The 20,734-nt window shown below is 35.4% G+C and overlaps 2 protein-coding genes and 1 long non-coding RNA gene across 4 annotated transcripts; 1 reads left to right on the top strand and 2 right to left on the bottom strand.

Moving 5' to 3' along the window:
• Positions 1–5,238: 5,238 nt before the first annotated feature.
• LOC100187176 (leucine-rich repeat-containing protein 70-like) lies at positions 5,239–11,191 on the bottom strand. Its single transcript, XM_018817135.2, has 6 exons — positions 10,909–11,191; positions 9,289–9,496; positions 8,770–8,929; positions 8,461–8,712; positions 7,224–7,324; positions 5,239–6,108 (listed from the first exon to the last, which is right to left on the bottom strand). The coding sequence occupies exons 1-6, from the start codon at positions 11,133–11,135 to the stop codon at positions 5,374–5,376; spliced, it is 1,683 nt and encodes a 560-aa protein (XP_018672680.2). The 5' UTR covers positions 11,136–11,191; the 3' UTR covers positions 5,239–5,373.
• Positions 11,192–11,266: 75 nt separating this feature from the next.
• Positions 11,267–13,914, top strand: LOC113475679. Its single transcript, XR_003397426.1, has 3 exons — positions 11,267–11,369; positions 13,156–13,317; positions 13,833–13,914. It is a non-coding gene; the product is annotated as an uncharacterized LOC113475679 (long non-coding RNA).
• Positions 13,324–19,299, bottom strand: LOC100177042 (gamma-butyrobetaine dioxygenase). Of its 2 annotated transcripts, XM_018817137.2 has the most exons (11): positions 19,149–19,299; positions 18,585–18,648; positions 17,676–17,812; positions 16,954–17,158; positions 16,827–16,902; positions 16,724–16,768; positions 16,548–16,672; positions 15,551–15,752; positions 15,151–15,273; positions 13,922–14,026; positions 13,324–13,668 (listed from the first exon to the last, which is right to left on the bottom strand). In XM_018817137.2, exons 1-11 carry the CDS (start codon positions 19,156–19,158, stop codon positions 13,558–13,560), a joined length of 1,203 nt encoding a protein of 400 aa, XP_018672682.1. In that variant the 5' UTR covers positions 19,159–19,299; the 3' UTR covers positions 13,324–13,557. The 2 variants fall into 2 exon arrangements, with proteins under 2 accessions (XP_018672682.1, XP_002119838.1); XM_002119802.4 differs by lacking the exon at positions 19,149–19,299 and having other exon boundaries at positions 18,585–19,085.
• Between the last annotated feature and the right edge of the window lie 1,435 nt (positions 19,300–20,734).

The following is a 20,734-nucleotide window of genomic DNA, read 5'->3' as shown; positions in this document are numbered from 1 at the left end:
GTTGATAATCCAAAAGAGCAAATGTGCGTGTTTGTAATATTTTGTGGCAAGTTACATTTTAACCGAAGTGCTGTTTCGGGTTCGCGCAAGAAAAATGGCAGCTCTGCTCACTACTTTGTAACTGAGTAAAGGAGGTTAAATAAATAAACTAAGGTTTATTTAAATTTTGGTCAAATGTGAATTTAATATTTAAAAATTCGTGTTGTGTAATAACATTATGTAACATGAATCCTAAATTTAAACAAACATTTTTATTAGTAATTTTTAGGCCAGATGACACGCGTCGCTACCGAAATGCGTTAATCGCACTTACGAGCATAAGGCGTTCGCTTCTGCCATGGAATGACATATGTGACGAAACAATAGATTCGGTCATCGGCTGTTGTTGCATGACGTCACAAGCTAACAGATGGAAAGGCGCGAAAGTGTGGCGAAATACAAGTGTGACATCAAACTGACTTGTGTAAATGCTTTGTTCCATGAACTGCTAGATCTGTAGATAGTTTGCTATACTTAACCAGCAACTTCAAGCGCCACGGCCGCAAGAATATAACGAATAACAGTTTGATAAAACTGCGATCAAAGTTTAAGTTTGCTTCCGCTCAACCGTCACTTTGCGTTAAGCTCTGTGCGGTTTACAGCTGTCCTGGCTTTCCCACTGACTTTGGAATGTGCTGGTAATACAGGATTAACCTGAGTTAAGCTTGTATAGCGGATTTGCCAATATGGCGAAACTATTCGCCCAACATTTAATCGAACTCTGCTGGAAGTTTTATCTAAGGTCGAAAAACAGGATACTAACTAAATTTGAACAGCCACACGAGGTCAATTACTGTTACGTCATAGTTCACAGTTTGTCGAAACAATCTTGTTCACATTTTATGAGCCTAGTTTACAATCGCAGGTAGGTGGTAACTGCCTCTGTAAAGCAAAAGAAAGTTGGTCAATTGCAAGTTTCATGTTTACGCTCGTCCTTGTAGTTAATACCTACACAAACTGAGTTTCTTGTTACTAAAGCATGTTTCAATGTTTTTTTTAAAACAATAACGTATGTTATTTAAAACAAGATGGCAATGAGAACAATCTAGTTGTGCCACCACTGCTCAAGAACCTGACTGGTTGACTGAACCTGCAAATAAATGTTAGGGTGGCTATTGATATTGTGTCGTTACGATAAACTTCATAAATATTGCGACATGCGGTTTCTTTTTACAGGTGCGTCAACATGGCAGCGGACTTTATTACGCCATAATTGATTTTGTCTTGGTTATCAACATTGGAGCCACCTGTGGCAACCGCAAACTTATCACACGCGCCATTATTATCCGCAGTTAATACCCCACGCTCCAGCACCCTTCATTATATACGCTCACTCAAGCAAGGTGTACCGTCGTGTGCCGTAACTCAAAGGTACACTATTTGACAACTTGATTGAGACTGTGCACTATGGTTAAAGATATCCAGTATTTACTTATTCACTCTAATGTCGAGCGGCCTTCTGGTGAGTTTGCATTTCAAATGATTGATGGATTTGAAGACTGTTAACACTTACTACCGAGATGACATAAGGTTTATTAGCGGTTAGTTATCGAGTCGGTGTTTGTCCAACCTTTTGAGTCACGTGAGCTACGGTTTGTGGACGCAGTAACCCGAAACGCTTTTTGGTGTGCTTTAATATGAGCCATTAGCTAAATTACTGAACTACAGACAATATTCATGAGCTCTCGGCGACTATTAAGTGTGGGAATCTACATTCGTTGTTATGGTGCGGAAATCACTGACGTAATCCAAGTACGGAAACCGTCCACTTTCCCAAAGCTACGTCCCAAGTTGGGGGATTTAATATGGTGATTTTGTATTGAATGTATGTAAAGTAGGATATTGGCACTGGTCGATAATCGTCTTATTATAAACATATATCCGGACTCTCTATGTATTAAACTCAGCATGCGGCATCTTAATAGAAACATAATCCGATTGCAAATTACAATACGTGAATTAGCATATTCTACTGAAGTTGCACCGGGGTACTGCGATATATCATTATAAGGCGTGGTCAGGAGTCAACTAATGTTAAGGTAATTGCACCAAAACCAGAAGGAGAGAGCAATTAACTGCAATTATTTCATTTTTACAACTTCCATTTGCAATTATAATTGTGTCATTGTTGTGGCCGTATACATCCTGACCAAACAAGAGTCATTGTTAAAGACAACATGACAAAGGTATAATCGCAGCACTCGCGTGTCGCTTGCAGGGAATTGACGCGTGACGTCGACATTCGGTCACCGATGTTTCCGCTTTTAAATAATAACTCGATATTTAACTTACATACCGAATGTATGTTTGATGGTTACAAATCATTTGTATCTGACACTTTACAATTATAATTATAGTTATGTAAAATGATAAATCCACTTTAATGGCCTGCTATAAGCACTTGTTTACAAACGTGTTTGTCAGGTAAGGGTATTGCAATCTAAATCAACCGACAACAAAGCATTCGTAAAAAAGCATAAACCAACAACATGATTTTTACAATAAAACTATTTTTTGCGTCATGATTTATTATCATTGGTAAAAGGATAGACAGTGTAACACAAAACTTGCTAAATGTTGATTTGGTAATCAGTTAATAAAAGAATGTAGTTTACAACGGTATGGTGCCTATTTTATTAAAATGCTGCAACATGTTACACCTGCTGCGCCATCTGTGATGTCATAATGTCGTTTAATATATCACATGGCCGTCTGTGCGACAGCCGGCTTATTACGTCAAATCCCAAGCGACTTGTTTTAATTGAAAACCGTCCCAGTGGTCACCAACACCTACGGCGGAGATATATCTTAAGCTTAATTGTCTAACATTTGGCAACGTTTGGGTTGACTGAGTTTTTTTACGGAGTTGTAACGATAGACGCAACGGGAAGCGAAATCACTCGGTTCTGCTTAAATGGACACGACGCGTGCTTACATATCGAGGGTTTGTCATATCAACAAAGGCAAACTGTTTTCCAAAAAAAAAATCCTTCCTATTTTACTTGATTAAGCCGAGACGGAAAGTCTACCTAATGAGATACAAAAAGGAATTTTGCAATTATTCAATATTGAATCTTTAAAGATGAAAATATTTCACGGTGTGAGACACGCGCTTTTGCTGTCTTCATTTTCGCTAAGCAGAACTAAATAAACTGAGATTACCAAACGAGCGTAACTTCATCCAGCCAAGCGATACCAATTTCCTTAATAGCCTGAGTTGATATGTAGAGCGCTTATTTTCTACCACTAAAAAATCCTGACTGATATATCAAATGATGTTTTCGATAATTTATATTAAAATCGGATAGGAACCGAAGTCCAACAAAACTGACACATAAACCATTGTTTCACAATCGCTGCAAAATTATTGCAGCGTCATATGTCCTTACAATGCAGACTACAGTGCAATGTACTAGCATAAATGAATCAAAGAAATACATAATCATAGAATACAGCTTATGCTATTATTATCCGCTATATATGCTGTTTCCTGTGAATAATGAAAAACTATGGCAGCGTATGAAATACACAAATCCCCGACCGCCCACCTACAATGCAACGGAAACAATACAGTTTGATCTCACGATTATTTCATTGGGTAACACCGACATTTGAAACAACCGTTTTTCTTATTTCTTCCCACATGGTTGCCCAAACACTTCCACTCTAACACACATTGATTATTATCCTACAAGGATCATTTAGCGGTTAATATGACGTTTAAAAGATGCGCAATAAATCATCAGTTGGATTGTCTAATAGAACAAACACAATATCATACGAACTTACATATGCAACCTAAGTTTCCTGCGTTTGTATTTCTGATATCTTATATTGCGGGGCAGTTTTTTAAGGCAAGAGGTTAAATGAAGAAATTCACGCGTATTGGCGAACGTCGTCTTTGCAGTTGAGGCGAACAAATGTGGATATAAGCAGTTCTGAAATTGGCTGAATCAACAGATACTCGTAGTAAACTTGTTTTTGGCGTGCGTGGCTTTGCCTTGGGCGACTAAAGTGGAATTGGCTTCAGTGGTCGGGAGAAAATGACTCTACGTCTAGTCAACAAAGTGAGCGATTATTGCGTACAGACATGTCTGTCTATCCAATATCTACCTAGGGGATATGAGTTTGCACAGCGTTTAAACATAATCGTGTGTGTTATGACAACAAACGCCGTGGACTGTCGCTTGTTAAAAATCAAGGATATTAAATTAATTTTATTCGTCTCATACTTAGGTATCGGGTGTCGGTCCTTGAAAAGCTAGTTGCGCTAAGTGGCGCAGTTTGTTTCGATACATCGTATATACATTCCTTGCAATGCACAACAGACAACTGCCGCCATGACACTTTATCATTTCCTTAATTCAATGTAAGCGACAACAAAGTCTAATTATCGTTTTACTAAACTGAACGCAGCACATAAAACAAAGTTAATGAAAGCACAACTTATGATAGAATGATCGACTTCCAATGTTATTTATTATGAGTATTTCTGTGGAAACTTACACAGTATTGGTAAACGATTCCGCGCAAATATTTATCTTGTCACGAGCTACTTGAATCGATATTTGCTATGATGAGCGCAAGTTCATTTCTCGCAGTGGCGAAACTGGCGATTGCGCAAAAGTAGGATTCCCGCCAATTTTAACCACGTGATCGTATGTTATGACGTCAGAACGAGCGTTAAAAAGCGCGCGAAGTTCTTTTTTTCTCCACGCTCTCTCGGTAATGGGCAAACGAGTTTGGTTTTCGCTTCATCCAGATTAGCACCATAATCTGATACATCTAATTACACACTGGTGGGTTGGGCGCTTGGTTATGAATTCGGTTGATATCTCTGCGGGCGGTATAGCCTGATCAGTGACCCGCTGGTTGCTCTAAAGCTTTCGTCGCAAAAAGTACAGACGGGTGTGGCATTTGCTCTGACGTCACGTCGCGCAATCATCATGTTATGTCGCAATTTCTAGACAGAACAAAACAAATAGAGTTCCGAGCAACCAGTCAATAAAAATAGTGAACTTGTCTTCCTCTCAGGCGCGATCTGTCGCTCAAGTTTATGGTTTGGTATTAGTTATAATACTAGGGTAGTTAACATTGTAATGTTACGTCCACAGGAAACGTTTCGTGGCCAAATTAGTTCACTATCGTTTGGAAACCATCAATTGGAAGTGAACCGCAGAAAATAACTATCTTTACAAATTCAAGTGGCAATTGGGAGTGTACTTTATTGGATTCTCGTAAATGAAGTCACATTCAAAAACACGAATATGCGTGTTCTGTAACGAAATTACTTACGCCGCCACCACGCGGACATATATTTCTGGATCTTACTTTTCATATTGAAATTGGAGTTAGTTTTACATCTTGTCGTCGTAAGGAAGATACAATTGCTGACGTGTCCTGTGAAGAAGCTGGTGCAACGGTCGCCCACCTACGCTGCTTACTTCTGCAACACCAACGTTTCATGGCGAACACAATGACCAACGATATGACAAGATCGGCAATAACGGAAAGTATTATAGTGGTTACGTATGATCGGTTTGAAGTTTCATTTAAGTTGCTGCTATGCTGAGGACCCGACACAGCTACTTGTTTGGTGTGGCTTTCCGTTGTGTAATTAGCTCCTGCTGTTCCGGTATGAAAATGAACGGGTTCAGCAGTGTTATCGTCGAAAACTGTATTTTCACCAGTGGTTGACCGGTCCATGACAAACATTTGTGTTGTAAGCGTCATCCTTGTGCTCACTTCAGAAACACATTTGTCAATCAAATTAGAAACGGTCCGCCTGTCAATCATTCCCGTCACATAAACATCGAACAATCTTTCACCACGTTGATAAGCGGGATCATAACATGTGACGTCACGATAGCCATTGGCTTCCGAGAGCCATGCCCCTTGTGTTATTATCCAATAAACAAACGGAAGCATGTCACAATTGCACAGCCATGGGTTTCCACTCCAATCCATCCATAGGTTGTTTGGCTTGTTGTTAGTTACCTCTGCAACCGCATCGTTGAGGTTGGTGGATAAGTATTGTTTGATGGTATTTACGATATCAAAACGAGATTTCTGAAATGATGTTTAAGACAGCAGTAATTAAACTTAACTCTCTACCATTTAGTATTTATGTTTAGTCTGACTAACTGTATTAAATATGTAAGTGGATACGTTGGACATCACAAATCGTGTATCTTTATATGTAATATTCTACATTTCTTTTACATGATTTAGCAACCTCGAAACACGAAAAATTATATTGAGATAATTATATATAGCTCGCTGTAAATGGTTATCCAATAAAACACACGAGAAGTTATACATCGATTCGCACACCAGGTGTAACTTTACCGATTTGTAAATACACAGAGGAAGACGGGACAGTTTAAAATCATTGTTAATTTTGATTACAAGTGAATTTATTGTATAGAAATACAAATAACAACAAATTATATTGTGCGCTTTCAAAATTAAGTTTAAAAATCTTTGAAAGTGCATATATCTAAAAATGCGTATAAACTTGTAACAACAGGAACTTAATAATAACTATTAATAAAGTTTATATTCTTGCCACCAATTTGGTATTGATATTCTATATTTCGCACAAGCCACTTCTCATATAACTCTCTGTGCTTGTGACTGAATTTCGAATATATTTTTCATACATTATCTTGTTATTATATTAGTAAATCATATTGGAATCTTAAAGTACAAACTATTAAACTTAAAACTCTTTAAAGTTTGGAATCTACATAACTTCGAAGTGAGGAAAGACGGGACAAAACGATAAAACTGCTATTAATAATAGTGTGCAACTTGTAGGTGACCCAACGAAATTAACAGCCTGATTTATTATTCAAAGCTACATAAAAATAGGTGTGGGCCATTTGGCCGAAATTGATGTCTCAATTAGCACACTAATACCGGTTTAAATTTCTATATATAAGTTTTATGCGGTATAAGAACTAGAAAAGCCAGGTGAATTTGTTGGTAACACACAAGTTGCAGAATAGTATTATAATTTCAACTTGATGTCCCACCTACAACATTGTAGTTTCGCAGGTATATTGTCAATCTTTGAAAAGTTTCAAACTTTACAAGTTATATTATAAACTTACGCACAACTCGAACTGTACAAGATTCGATGCTCGTACCGAAGAAATTCATAATTAATGTAACTTTCATACCTCCGGTAAAGTTGAATTTTCATTAAAAATTTGTAGCCACCCAGCGTTCAAGGACCTCAACTCATTGTTTCTCAAACTCAGGTGACTAAGATTAGGGCAACCTATAGGCGAGTAATATAGTAAGATTTAATTTTTAACCATGCAGTATATAGAAACATACCCCGAAAAAAAGTGGATAAAGGTCTAGCCAACGCAACGAAACAATTAGGCTCTAACGATGGTTTATCCGGCGTCATATAGCACAGTTGGTATGCGCGCCTGCCTCGAACCAAGAGAAATGGATTCGAGGCTCGTCGTTGACACCACTGTGGGCGTATGTGTCCTTGAGCAAGACACTTAACGGTAATTGCTCCAACCCAGTGGTCATTAACGGGTTGTCCAAATTATCAGCCATACATAAAAAAACGAAAAAATAATCACTCACAAAGTAACATACTTTGTAACCCGTAAGCTGCGACGCGAGGTGTATGAACACCCGTGTTATAACGACTGTCGTATATTTCCGGCCACGCGAGAATAAAGTAAATTACGTTACGTTACATAAATCTAAAGACCAAGTTTACATGGTTCTATATGTCCACCATATTTTTTAGGAAGTGGGCAAGACACTTAACGGACAGTGCTCCAACTCATCTGTCACTAATGGTTTGTCCAAATTATAAGCTCAATCAGAGCAAACATCACACACAAAGTGGTTTGGTAACACTTAACCGCACGAGAACAAAAAAATGCGCGGTGCGACTTGAATATAGGCTTTCCGGGTGTTGGAGTAATACTTTTGGGACAAATCTGATCTAATTCCCAGTCCTTGACATGAACCTCACCCACAAAAAAAGTAATAAAAAAATGAATAAACTATATATACCGGTTTCATAAAAAAGCGTTGTTAATTGGACATACAAACGAAAGTTCAATATGTGCATATAAAAGTACATGGTCAAATGTGATCTAAATGTACCTCTAAAGTTTCAATAAAACGAAACAGCTTAGCAAGGCCGATTTTTTTACTTAAGCGGTCCGATTTTGCTCATTTTTATGAGATATTTATTTTTCGAAACTTTGGTTGCATCTTTATATGATATTTATGTATTTTTATCAAAACCCCAATTCTTGTTATGCTTCTTTAATAATTAAAATACCATTTGAACTATGGTATATAATGTGCTAACGTTATCAATTTTACCCCAGCACTGTGTATGAATCATCTTACACTAATTATTAAAATGTCCTCTCTTACCGCTTATAAAATTCGTTGGCAGGTACTTTAAATTATTGAAACCCAGGTCAAGATAGACCAATGAGGCGGAGTTTCGTAAAACACCCAACGGCCACGTGACAATAGAGTTCCTTGATAGGTCGAGACTGGTCATGTGATCCAATCCAGCAAATGTAGCAGGTGATAAATATTCGATTCCGCAATTCGATGCTTGTAAGTTTGTTAGTCGTGTTAAACAGGATAAAAAACCCACCGAGGAATTCAGGGGCAATTCTAAAAAAAAATCAAAAAATCAAATACTATAATGAACGTTTAAAATTTGGCTTTTACCAAAAAACACATCGGGTAATTTGTTTGACGAAATCCGCAACACAATCAAGTTGCTGAGATGACAAATAGTATCACGCGAGAAGCAATGACTTTGTGAAGTTAAAGAGTTGTAGCTAAGATCAAGTTCTGTGAGTTTTGTTAAACTTTTAAAGGAACCTTCCTAAAAGACGAATCAAAAGTTAAATGAGCCACGGTTAAAAAAATAGTTAGAGTCAGGGCAACGAAAATACTATTCTATTGGAATTTCAGCTAGGAAACTTCGTGCCAATTAATAAATACGCTTGTATGTTATACATTTTTAAGGCTGTATCTCAGGTTTACCATAAATTAATTGAAAGGTCGACTGTAAGAATTGAAATGCCAATATCGACTAGAGTAATTACAAATCGTTACTTGAAGGTAATATCATACTTTTAATAAGAATAGCGCAAAAATAATGGCTTTGTCGTCGACTGGTTGGGAACTGCACACATCAATGTGTGTTACAAAAGATACAAATACAGGTACATTACCCATTACCTGTATACATGACAGTTTATTATGCGCGAGTGAAAGATAGTCAAGGCTTCCAACATCTTTGAAATGAAATGACGTCAGAGATGACGAAATTTGATTCCAAGATAAATCGAGTTCGTGCAAATTAATCATTCCGTGGAAAGTGTTGGCAGGAATTTCTTGAATAACGTTGTTTCTCAAAGTAAGCTGCTCCAATGAGCTTTTGGATGTTCTGTTGGGATAAAAATAAAACATTCGAACGTCACGCTCTCGGTGGGCAACTACAGCAGTTATATAGTAGCGTGGGGGAAGACGAAATTCGAGCCAATACTGGCTCTTTTTAAAATCATGTTTTACAATGCCTGTATGATGATCGACAAAATCAATCGTTACACTATTTTTTGTCAACTTTCTCTCGATTCAACAAAGTGCGGGAAAGAAGACAACTGTGTAAATAAAATAGGTTGAATTATTTCGCACACTTTGTCTCATAAAGTAAGTTTTAATTTTTTGAGAAAAAATGAGATATGTACGGTGAGTGTTTTTGTTGTTGATTTTTTCTTTTTTTTCTTGAACCCATTACCTCTGCGCAAAAGAAAGCCGCGCTAACCAACGGAGCTGTATACGGCGCCGAACCGATGATGTATATACTAATATAATAGCAAGGTTTTGTTTTTTTAATTTAATAGTTTAATGTTTATACATCCGGGGTTATTCAAACATGATATACTAATATAATAACAAGATAATGTATAAAAAAAATGTAATCGAAATTTAGTCATAGACACTTGCAAGATAATTGATGAGAAAATTAAGCATTCTTTTTCTTGCCCTGCTGCCATAGTATTAACATATTACCTACATTATATTATCACATAAAATTGGTATTGTTTAAACGACAAAGAAAGTTGTTTGAACATCAATTGATAAATACTGTATCCTACAAATGTATATAAACTTGTAATAACCGAAAAAAAAAACGTATTGATAAGTATTGATAAAGTTAACTTTTTTGGTAAAACTTTTTTGCCTAATTTCCTTATGTTTATATGTTCTTTTCACAAAATTAAAACTAGTTTTATGAGACTTAATCAAACTGTACGAAATATTTAAGTTTTTGTTATGAATCTATAAAACTAATTCAATCGTTTACACTCGCAAACTAAAACTACAAAATTTCATCGACTTTACTATGTTAGCGAGCAATCAAAAGTATAGCAGCACTTTAATAAAAAAGTCTCGTGACAATTAAAGTGTCTCATATTCTCTTATCCTACTATATCAACCCAAACATTATATATATTTTAGGTTTGGACATATTGGGCAATATGTGCTACGGGGTGCCGTCTTACCCCACCTTTACTAGGACACGGGGATGCTATTTATCATATAGAGGTCGCTTACGATATATAACCCTTAAAAGTATGACGTGTCACATGCACCACGATGAAATAAGTAAACACCATTAGTAAGCTGATATTGTGATGTCTTGACAAAAACTTTTGCAAGCGAACCTGTTAATGCGAGAATTGTAGTACATGGGTACAGTAGCAGATTTGCGAGTAAGTGAAAATATAATCAGCACATTTACCTATATACATAAAACCATGCTTACTATACCCTTTAGGACTAGTATTTGCTTACCTCAGTATTTCATTTGCTCCTATCAACGACATGATGTTGTTATCGCTAAGATCAATTATGCGCAATGCAACATTGATATGATTCAGAGGTATTGAAGTTAAATTTGCAGCGTTGCAGAAAGCTGAATAGGAAGTCACTACACAATTACTTTCTCCAAACGTAACCATTTCAATCATGACAAGTAGAACACTCACAACTAACTGCATTAGAACCGAATATTCAAACATTGTGTCCAAGAGATGTTTTTCTTATCCAATGCTACCAGTAATTAAAGTGAGACCCATATACCAAGCATTGCCGCAATACCACATGCTGTGCCGAACGATCTTCAATCCTTCGCATTCTTTTGTTATATGACGCAATAAAACGTTTCACTGGGCACTCTCTCAAGTTGTAATGGTATTCTGGTGTGATAAGAAGTGCATGAAATGAAAATCTCAAAGTAAACATAGGAATAAATGGTAAGTACATAAAATGAGTAGATTGATGTTCATACTGAATATTGCATATTTATAACTAGACACAGTTGTTGTATATAGTACAATGGGGGAAGATGGGACAATGCCAAATATTTCCAAAATCAAAATAGATGACGTTTTTTGGGTAATACTACGAATTAGCACTATCATTCCTTTATTAATTGACAACAATTTAATAAAATATAATAAAACACACGAGGAGTTATTTAGCGATCCGCACAGCAAGTGAACTTTTACAAATTCGAAAACACACAGGATAAGATGGGACAGTTTAAAATCATTGGTAATTTTGATTATTAAGTGTATTTATAAATAGGAATATACGTAAACAATACGAAATAATACTGTGCACCTTGAAAATTAAGTCCAAACATTCTTTTCTTGCCTACTGCTATAGTTTTAACATGTTAGCTATACATTATATTATTGCATAACATAGGGTATTGTTCGAACTTCAATGGGTAATATTGTATCCTACAAATATATATGAACTTGTAATAACAGAAAATTGATTATAACTATTGGTAAAGTTTTTATTTTTGCTACAAATTGGGTATTACTACTCTGTTTTGGGCACAAGCCACTTCTCATAAATTATCACCAAGTGCAAATGACTAAATTTCGAATATATTTTCAAAATATTATCTTTTTATCATATCCGTTTCTTATAGTTGAATAACCCCTGAGGTATAAATTACTAAATTTAAAGCAAACCATGGCCTACTCAATACAATGTATTGAGTAGGCCATGAGCAAACCTTTCAAAGTTTTACAATGAAAACATATAAAACTACAATGTGGGGGAAGATGGGACTCTAAATTGAAATATATTTACATTAGCAGTATTCTGCAACTTGTAGTTAACCTACCGAGTTTAACAGGCTGTGCTAGTTTCTTTGCCATGTTAACTCCATATATATAACGTTAAACCGATATTTTGTTGTTGTTTTTATCTTAAATTAAAGTCATGTTGACCGCTGCCTGTTTTCTTCATGCTTATATCTTAGTGTTTTTTTACAAAACGAAAACTAGTTTTAGGAGACAAAATCAAACTGTACGGAATATTCAAGGTTGTTTTATGAAGCTATGAAACTAGTTTATTCGTTCGCACACGCAACCTAAAAAAATCTTCGACTTTACTATGATTTAACGAGCATTAAAAAATAGCATCTTACTATTTCGCATGTTTTTACCTGTTTAAAGTATGCTGTTTCTGTTTTACATATTTTTTAATATTTAAAAACAGTAATCAGCTCTGACTGGCGTTTTATAAAGTCGTGATAATACTGTCGAATAATTCTGTAACATATTTTCCTGATTATCATTAAATGAGGGTCTGTAAAAAGAAAATTTAAAAAAGTCTCGTCTGACAAAGTGTCCCATCTTCCCCCACCCTACTATATATATATAATTTATTAGAATTGCTGGCTTAATGTGTGAAAAATAGTGTATCAATACCCAATTAATACGTAAATATGAAACGCTTAATATTATTTCTAACATTACCTTATTGCCGCGTGATTAAAGCTTGTCGGAACAAATTTAATAACAAACCAGTACAAATTTCTTAAACGGTCCGTATTTAATAGACCTCGTATTGTACTTGATCCCGCCTGTGCGTCGTATAGCCTGGTTCAAATATATCAGTCCGGACCAATACATCACTACCCTGGCAGACTCGAAACCCGTATTCCTCCTTTCTTATAACAATATTTATTATATATATATATATATATATATATAACTGAATATCTTTTTCTGCATTCAGCTTACGAATTAAGACAACCATTTAAGAACCACTGGATTGGAGGAATAGCTGCTAGGTGTCTGGCTCAAATACACACGCCCACAATAGTGGCGGCATCAATATACAAACGAAACCATACCTGACAACTGACAACTTCCAATTAACATTAGTTACATAACAGCGGTGAGTGATGGCTAACAACAGTTTATTTTTTGATTAGTTGAAACACAGTATTCATAACACCTTGCTACATAAAATAGCGAAGTTAAATGGAAACATTTAGCAGATAACAAAACATCAATTATTAAGAATTGGTCGAAATATTTACAAAGAAAATATATTGCTTAAACAACCATTTGCTTAAAATTAGGAAATCAAACAAATCATTTTATATAACAAAGATAAATTCAAATGATGATAAAACTAAACAGCACTCCCATTTCCAATTTTTGGAGCAACTACGTCTAGGTTTCCCATCAGTCTTGCACAAACAACATATTTGCTTCTTAGTTCTTCCATACTTATATAACAACCCTGAAAGTTCAATTTAATAATTTTTATTTTAAATTAATAAAGGTATATAGAGTGTCTATATAACTTTATTCGGCTCTACTGTCTGGTTCAGTGGTTTGCATGAATGTAACTGGGTTAGAGCAATTATCGTTAAGTGTCTTGCCAACACAAATATCTTTATCCAGCATTCTTTGGGCGTATGCTGCACTGCTGTTTGATTACTTTCGCATAACTCATATAATATATATGATTGGCTAGTTTGCAAAGTTGGTACCTGCAGTCTTCTACGTCCACCATTGCTCATATAAGCTTCACGAGAATGCAGCATTCTCCTATTGTTAAAGAAAAGCAGTTCTCCAGTTCGCAGACGATGTTTAAACTAAAGAACAAAATTATAACCAGTTTGTTCTGCAGTTTGTGTGGTACATTAATTTACCACTGAATAGCTGTTTTTATAATTGGTTTAATAACTACTTGACTTTCAGGTATGTAAAATTCCATGGGTATTTTATTTCTAATGCCACTTCACAATTTTGTTTAAAAAAAATCTATGGTAATAGAATTTCAATTTACGAAACATTTTATTGACTGCACATATGGATTAAGTAGGGTGGAAAAAAGCGAGAACTCAAGCATAGACGGGGTCTTTTTTGAAAATTGCCTTTTAGGGATACTCATTTGATAATAGACAAAAAGAGTGTTACAGTACTATTCAACAGTATTCCAACGATATTATTGGACAGTATTCGTTTATTTTTCAATAATAATTTATCTCTCAGGGCTTATTTAATTATGATATTCTAATACAATAACCAGATAATGTTTAAAAATTTATCTAAAATTTAGTAACAGGCTCTTAAAAATAAATTATGACAGGTGGCTTGTGTGAAATATAGAATAGCAATAACCAATTTGTGGCAAGAGTTTGAACTTTTTTTATAGTTATTATTCTTTTTTTCGAAAATGACTTGTTAATGTGCATTTGTAGTATACAATGTTTATCAATTGATAGTCTAACAAAACCTATTAATCATTGTCATTCGAACAATACCAATTTGTAGCTAACATATTAAAAACTACAGCGGTAGGGAAAAAAAAAGAATGTTTAAAATTTGATTTTCAAAGCGTCCAGGTATTATTTTGTGGTATTTTTGCGCATTCCTAAAAATGAGTTACCTTATTATTCAAAATTAACAAAGATTTTATATTGTCCTGTCTGACCCTTCCTGTTTTTAAAGAGGTAAAATTACATCTGGTGTGCAATTTGATAAACAGCTCTTTTTTACATATTTGTTTAAATTGTTGTCAATTAATCATTTATTTTAAGTTTGGACTTATTGGATATTATTATTATGTGCTTAAAGTTCCCATCTTACCCAAGTCTACTATATATTTTTAGTTATTCCTTAGCAACGCCATTAACTCATGTTTGTTGTAATAAATACAATTCCCTGAGATAAGCAACCATTGCTGAACAAACATTAATGTTTTAACACAACTTACAACAAATTCGTTTCTGTTTATCATTCTGTCAAGCTTGTTATAAGCCTGATAAAATTTCTCCACATACTTTGCATGGATACGAAGTGGTTCTTCAATTCCTTTATTGAAATTAAACCCAACAATCTATAAATGTATAATAAGTTGTCAATTTTGCCGACACACCTCTGTGTAACAGGAGAAGTAGAAGAAATAACAACTGTGGAAACGGTTGGAGCAATTGTTGTTAGGTATTCTCCTCAAAAACAAACACACCCACAACACCATAAAGTCTCGAAGGTGTAACATCTAAACTACAGGCAGACGAGCTAATGCTTACCACTATTTTAGGGCAATTAAATGGTAGTGCATGCCAAACATCATCAGCAATGCAGTTATGAGAAATTAAATTGTAGGACATTACCTGATCATCATAATCAGTAACTATGACAGGCTTCCTTGTGTACAAATAACATGGATTCTTTCGTTGATAATCAATGGTTCCAAATGGAACTGGCACTTTACTGAGGATGTTAAAGTCTTCAGGAAATTCTTTTCGAAATGTTTCCAAAACATAAAACATATCAACCAGCAATGATTCTCCACCTTGTACACAATCATCAAACCTGCAAGGTATGAAGTGAAATTCGAGGCCTGCTCGAATTTGCCCTTTTTCGCACACCCAAAGTGCTGCAACATATTAACTGGCAATGAGTGTTTTTCCTGAGTTAAAATATATCGTCAGTGCTAATGTCAGTATCAAGCATAACACATTATCCTTTGGTTACAATGAAAACATCTCTAACCACTTATTTTAGTTTTACCAGGTGTTAACAACCTTCAGCAACACATCAACCAAAAATTCAAAATTTGTATATGCATGGAGCCAAATGTGATCTAAAGGTATCGCCAAGGTTTCAAAAAATGAACCAGGCTCTGTTCTTGTTTGTGAACATATAAAAGAGGTGTGGAGTCAGCATAGTAAGCAGCTATGTTTAATCAAAAAAGGAAAATAAAATAAAGTATTCTGTATTTTACAACATTTTGATATATATATATTAACAAATTTGAACTTTCCTCGATAGTTAAGAAACTAGAAACACTTAATGCTGAATGACACTTTTTACTATTGCAGTTAAATTTGCGGTTTTAACATCGTTACATGCATATTTTTCAGGAGCTGTTTCATTTTTAAAACATTGTTGGTACCTTTAGATCACATTTGACCATTTCTATTAATACATAAATTTTGATTTTTCATTGGTATGCAGCTTTAAGGCAAACTAAGATACGTACAAGTACAACATATGTTCAGTAAATCATTAACAAGAAGGCAAATATTTAACCAATTAAATATAATAAAGATTAAACTATGGTATGAATAAAACCACCATAGTCCTACTTTAAAAATCAGTTCTTACTGAATAGCATGAAGTAATTGTACTCCTGGTCCTGCTTCATAATGGCATTGGTCTGTATGCAATGGAAGCCAGATTTGGGAGTTTGCTATATTTTCTGTGCTTTGGTTGTCAAGTACATCAAATAACTAAACATAAAACAGTAACCACCATGCTAGAAATAAAATTATTTAAAATACTTTTCCATAAGTGTTCTGCAATACTGGGGAAATCTTTTCACCAACCTGTAACGGCACTGCTTAGTATGGTAAAATAAAGTACGACACCAAATGACACAAATACCTTTATACACGCTCCTTCTTCTAATGGAACGTTTTGTATTACGACAAACCCGATGTCAATCACTTGTTTCATCCAGCTGAAATTGAATATAAAATAAAGTTTGTTTTTTTTAAATTAAGGTACTGACTTTAACATCCCTTCTTGTGTGTCCAATTCATTGTAATCAATTTTAGGAACTTCGACCTTGGTTGGGTCAACAAAATGCAGGGTTCGTTCTTGCAACATTTCATGCAAACATTGGTCACAGTAACAAGCTGACTTCAACCAACCAGAATCTATGTTAATCACGTGACCATCCACCACCTCTCCAATGATTTCCAGCTCAAGAAAACCTGTTTTTTTTACAAAAATAGTTAAGACACCTAACAACAGTTGATCCAACCTAGTGTAAGTAATGGGTTGACCATTTTGTCAGCCATGCATAAAAACAAAAAATAAAAATTCCCCCACCAAAATCACCTACAGTCCATACGCGGGAACTCACAAGAATGCACCAAATGTATGAAACATAAAGACTGTCTCTGCTTGAGAATAAATGAGTTACATTTATTTCAAAACCATGTCTCTGAACTCAAATTGATTTCAGTAATATAAGACTGTGGGGTAAGATGGGATAATTTTAGCACATAATATTTAAATATCCTGATCGGCTTTTAAACATTCAACAAAGGTCTGTGGGAGTTGTCAAATGTTCTTTAATTACTACCAAATGGGGGGTAAAATAGAATATAAAGATGTCCACCCTTCCTCACTCTACTAATATAATACTTTAAAACTATAGGAACATTAAAACAGTTCTTTTCAAATTTTAATGTGAAAAGGGTAAAACACTGTGATATAAATACATACTCCCATTTTTAGTTAATCTTGCATCTTTAATTCTAAGATCAGAAGGAAACTGAGATCTATGAATGTTCAGTTCACCAATAACAGTTCGTTTACAAACTTTACAACGGCAATTAAATCTCAACCAAGTAACATGATATCTGCAACACATTCAAATTTGGGTGGTAGTAACTCTTGAAGCTTCAACCAAATATCTAACCATTAAATTTCTATTTTGTTTAAAATTTGTGAAAAACTAAAGTGAATAATACACTATGAATAATACTAAACAAGAAGTGTGTTAGCTAGAGTATGGCAACTAAACAGCATCTTACAGGATTAAAGGAACATTTTTTTAATGTTTAAGACCCTCTTTAATGTAAGCAAATTGTACCCCTCATATAACAGTTTTTCATTTCTTCTTTTACATGACTTTTTTAGCCAAAAGTTGTTACAGACAGATGCAAGGGCAAAAAGAGGGAAAAGGGGAAAACTTGCATTCCTAAAAGAAGGGAATAGGAAAACAGGAAATACTGCTTGGTAAAAAAAAGGGATTTTTTTATATTTTATTTACTTAACTTTGATAATTAGAAAATGGGGAACAGCAGAAATTATTACTAACAAGGGAAAAGCAGGGGAAACAGAGAAAAGCAGGGAAACATGAAAAAGAGGGAAACCGGGAAAAGGATGGGTAAAGATGAAAAGGAGAGGAAAACGAGCAAAATAAAAAAGAGGGAAAGGGGGGAAACAGGAAAAACAGGGGCAAAAAGGGAAAAGAGGGGGAAACAGGGAAAAGAGAAAAGACAGATTTCCCCTCGTAGTAGTAACATTTGGTTTTTGCCAACAACAGAAGTAAGACTAAATATTATTGAAACCAGTTTTGTTCACCACAAATCCGATATGGATACATTAAGAACAGAGGCATGGACTTACATGCTTCGATGTCCATCCTTCCAAAGGGTTTCAACTGATTTCTTCTCTGGATTAATATATACGTCTGACAGCATAGCAGAATTCATAATGAAAACAAAATTAGCAAACTGTTCGTTAAAAAAGATAAATAAAAATAAACGTGTCTTCCGATAAGAAGTTATGCTGCAGCCTGCAGTGAAAGAGTACCGAAGCTAAACGCGTAGTCAAGATCTTCTGATAAGTTCGTCGTTACTTTGTTAACTTGACTCTCTGACTAAACTACAGCATGTTTGTGTAAATAAGGCAACAATCCCGCCAAACAAACGCAACCTTTGTACCACTCATATTTATTCAATTGTCCGGCGCCGTGGCATAGTGGTTAGCTCGCCTGTCTGTAACCTAGAGGGAATGGGTACAACGTACAAGGCTCGACGCTGCTACCATTGTGGGCGTGTGTGTCCTTGAACAAGACACTTAACGACAATTGCTTCAACCCAAAGTTAGTGCTCCGACCTAGTGGTCACTAATGGGTTGTCCAAATTATCAGCCATACATAAAAAAAACAAAATAAAAACAATCACTCACCAAGTAACATACATGGTAACTCTCATTGCTTTCGTGTGACTCTACAACAGGGGTATTGTTGCAAATTGGTAGTGTTCATAAAGGTATAATAGGGTGGGGGAAGATGGGACACTTTGTCAGATGAGACCTTTTTTTAATTTTCTTTTTACGGACCCCTATTTAATGATAATCAGAAAATTAAGGTTACAGAATTATTCGACAGTATTATCACGACTTTATAAATCGCCCGTCAAAGCTGATTACTGTTTTTAAATATTAAAAAAATATGTAAAATAGAAACAGTATACTTTAAACACATAAAAAAATTGCGAAATAGTAAGATGCTATTTTTAATTGCCCGCTAAATCATAGTAAAGCGGAAGAATTTTTTTAGTTTGCGTGTGCGAACAATTAAACTAGTTTCATAGCTTCATAAAACAACCTTGAATATTTTGTACAGTTTGATTTTGTTTCATAGAACTAGTTTTAGTTTTGTAAAAAAACACAGAGATATAAGCATGAAGAAAATAGGCGTTATGTATGAAGTTTACATGGCAAAGAAACTAGCACAGCCTTTTAAATTCGGTAGGTTAACTACAAATTGCAGAATAGTGCTAATGTAAATATATTATAATTTAGAGTCCCATTTTCCTTCACATTGTATAGTCTTGAAAATGTTTTCATTGTCAAACTTTAAAAGGTTTGCTTTTAGTTCAATAATTTAAACCTCAAAAATTATTTAAATATAAGATACTGATAATAAAAAAGATAATATTTTTTAAATTTGTTCAAAATTTAATATTTTGCACTTAAAAATATGTTATGAGAAGTGGCCTAATTGTGCGAAAAACAGCGTAGAAAAGTGTATCCCACTTCCCCCTCCTGTTAGGCCCTGCATGCAATATCAGGTGGGCTCTTTTGTGTAGGGCATGGCACCATTTTAAAAATGTCTACTCGAAGTATGACGCCTCTCCCACCGTTTTATCTTGCATTCCCTTTAAATTAATACCCCGAAAATTCAGTATCATTAATATACCCTGACATACTCATGCCTTCTCCCCTCCTCCCAACTACTTTGGCCTTGTGGTCGTGCTCCCTCGATCTTAAATAAACCCTTTCAAGCGTGCAGCATCTTAAACGTAACATCCTAAGTCACTGCACCATTCATCGACGACGAGGACTTCTCTTGAGTGCCTCTGCGAGTTCCAGCTTGCGGGGGGCTTCCCCGATTTTGAAAAAGTCGTCAAGCTCCTCTTACGCTTTGCCTTTCTAACCAGATGGCTGATCCAAAGATTTCCTGTAAAGACCAAAGCCCCCACTCCTCTTCCGTTTACTTGTGCTCATCCCCAGCCCTATAACCCCCCAGCTTCCGTAAGCTCCGTCGAGGCGCTCTTGTCTGACTTGTTGGGCTTTTACGTAACAATGTGTCGGCCTACCCGGTATTTCTATAGGTGGCTGTACACAGTATCCGGCATGCGAATTCGCTTGTGAAGTCGTATGCAAACCCATTACCGAGTTCCGCATGCGGCAGCGAAATCCGGACAAAACAGACGAATTCCGGATACTGTGTACAGACACCTTATGGCTATGGTTGCGCATTCTACTCT

The sequence above is a fragment of the Ciona intestinalis genome, unplaced genomic scaffold (genome assembly GCF_000224145.3).
Source record: "Ciona intestinalis unplaced genomic scaffold, KH HT001136.1, whole genome shotgun sequence".
NCBI classification, from domain to species: Eukaryota; Metazoa; Chordata; class Ascidiacea; order Phlebobranchia; family Cionidae; genus Ciona; species Ciona intestinalis.
This window is presented reverse-complemented; position numbering and strand designations above follow the sequence as displayed.

Bases quoted from the DNA above. Each gene is read 5' to 3' on its own strand.
- LOC100187176 (XM_018817135.2), bottom strand. From the start codon at position 11,135: ATGTTTGAATATTCGGTTCTAATGCAGTTAGTTGTGAGTGTTCTACTT. The intron at 8,930-9,288 runs GTAATGGGTAAT...TTCGTCTTTTAG, and splicing joins ATAAACTGTCATGTATACAG to GAAGGTTCCTTTAAAAGTTT. The intron at 7,325-8,460 runs GTAAGAGAGGAC...ACTCGCCTATAG, and splicing joins GCCAACGAATTTTATAAGCG to GTTGCCCTAATCTTAGTCAC.
- LOC100177042 (XM_002119802.4), bottom strand. From the start codon at position 18,670: ATGAATTCTGCTATGCTGTCAGACGTATATATTAATCCAGAGAAGAAA. The intron at 16,769-16,826 runs GTATTTGTGTCA...GTGCCGTTACAG, and splicing joins AAGAAGGAGCGTGTATAAAG to GTTGGTGAAAAGATTTCCCC. The intron at 14,027-15,150 runs GTAAGTTGTGTT...TTTGTTCTTTAG, and splicing joins TAAACAGAAACGAATTTGTT to TTTAAACATCGTCTGCGAAC.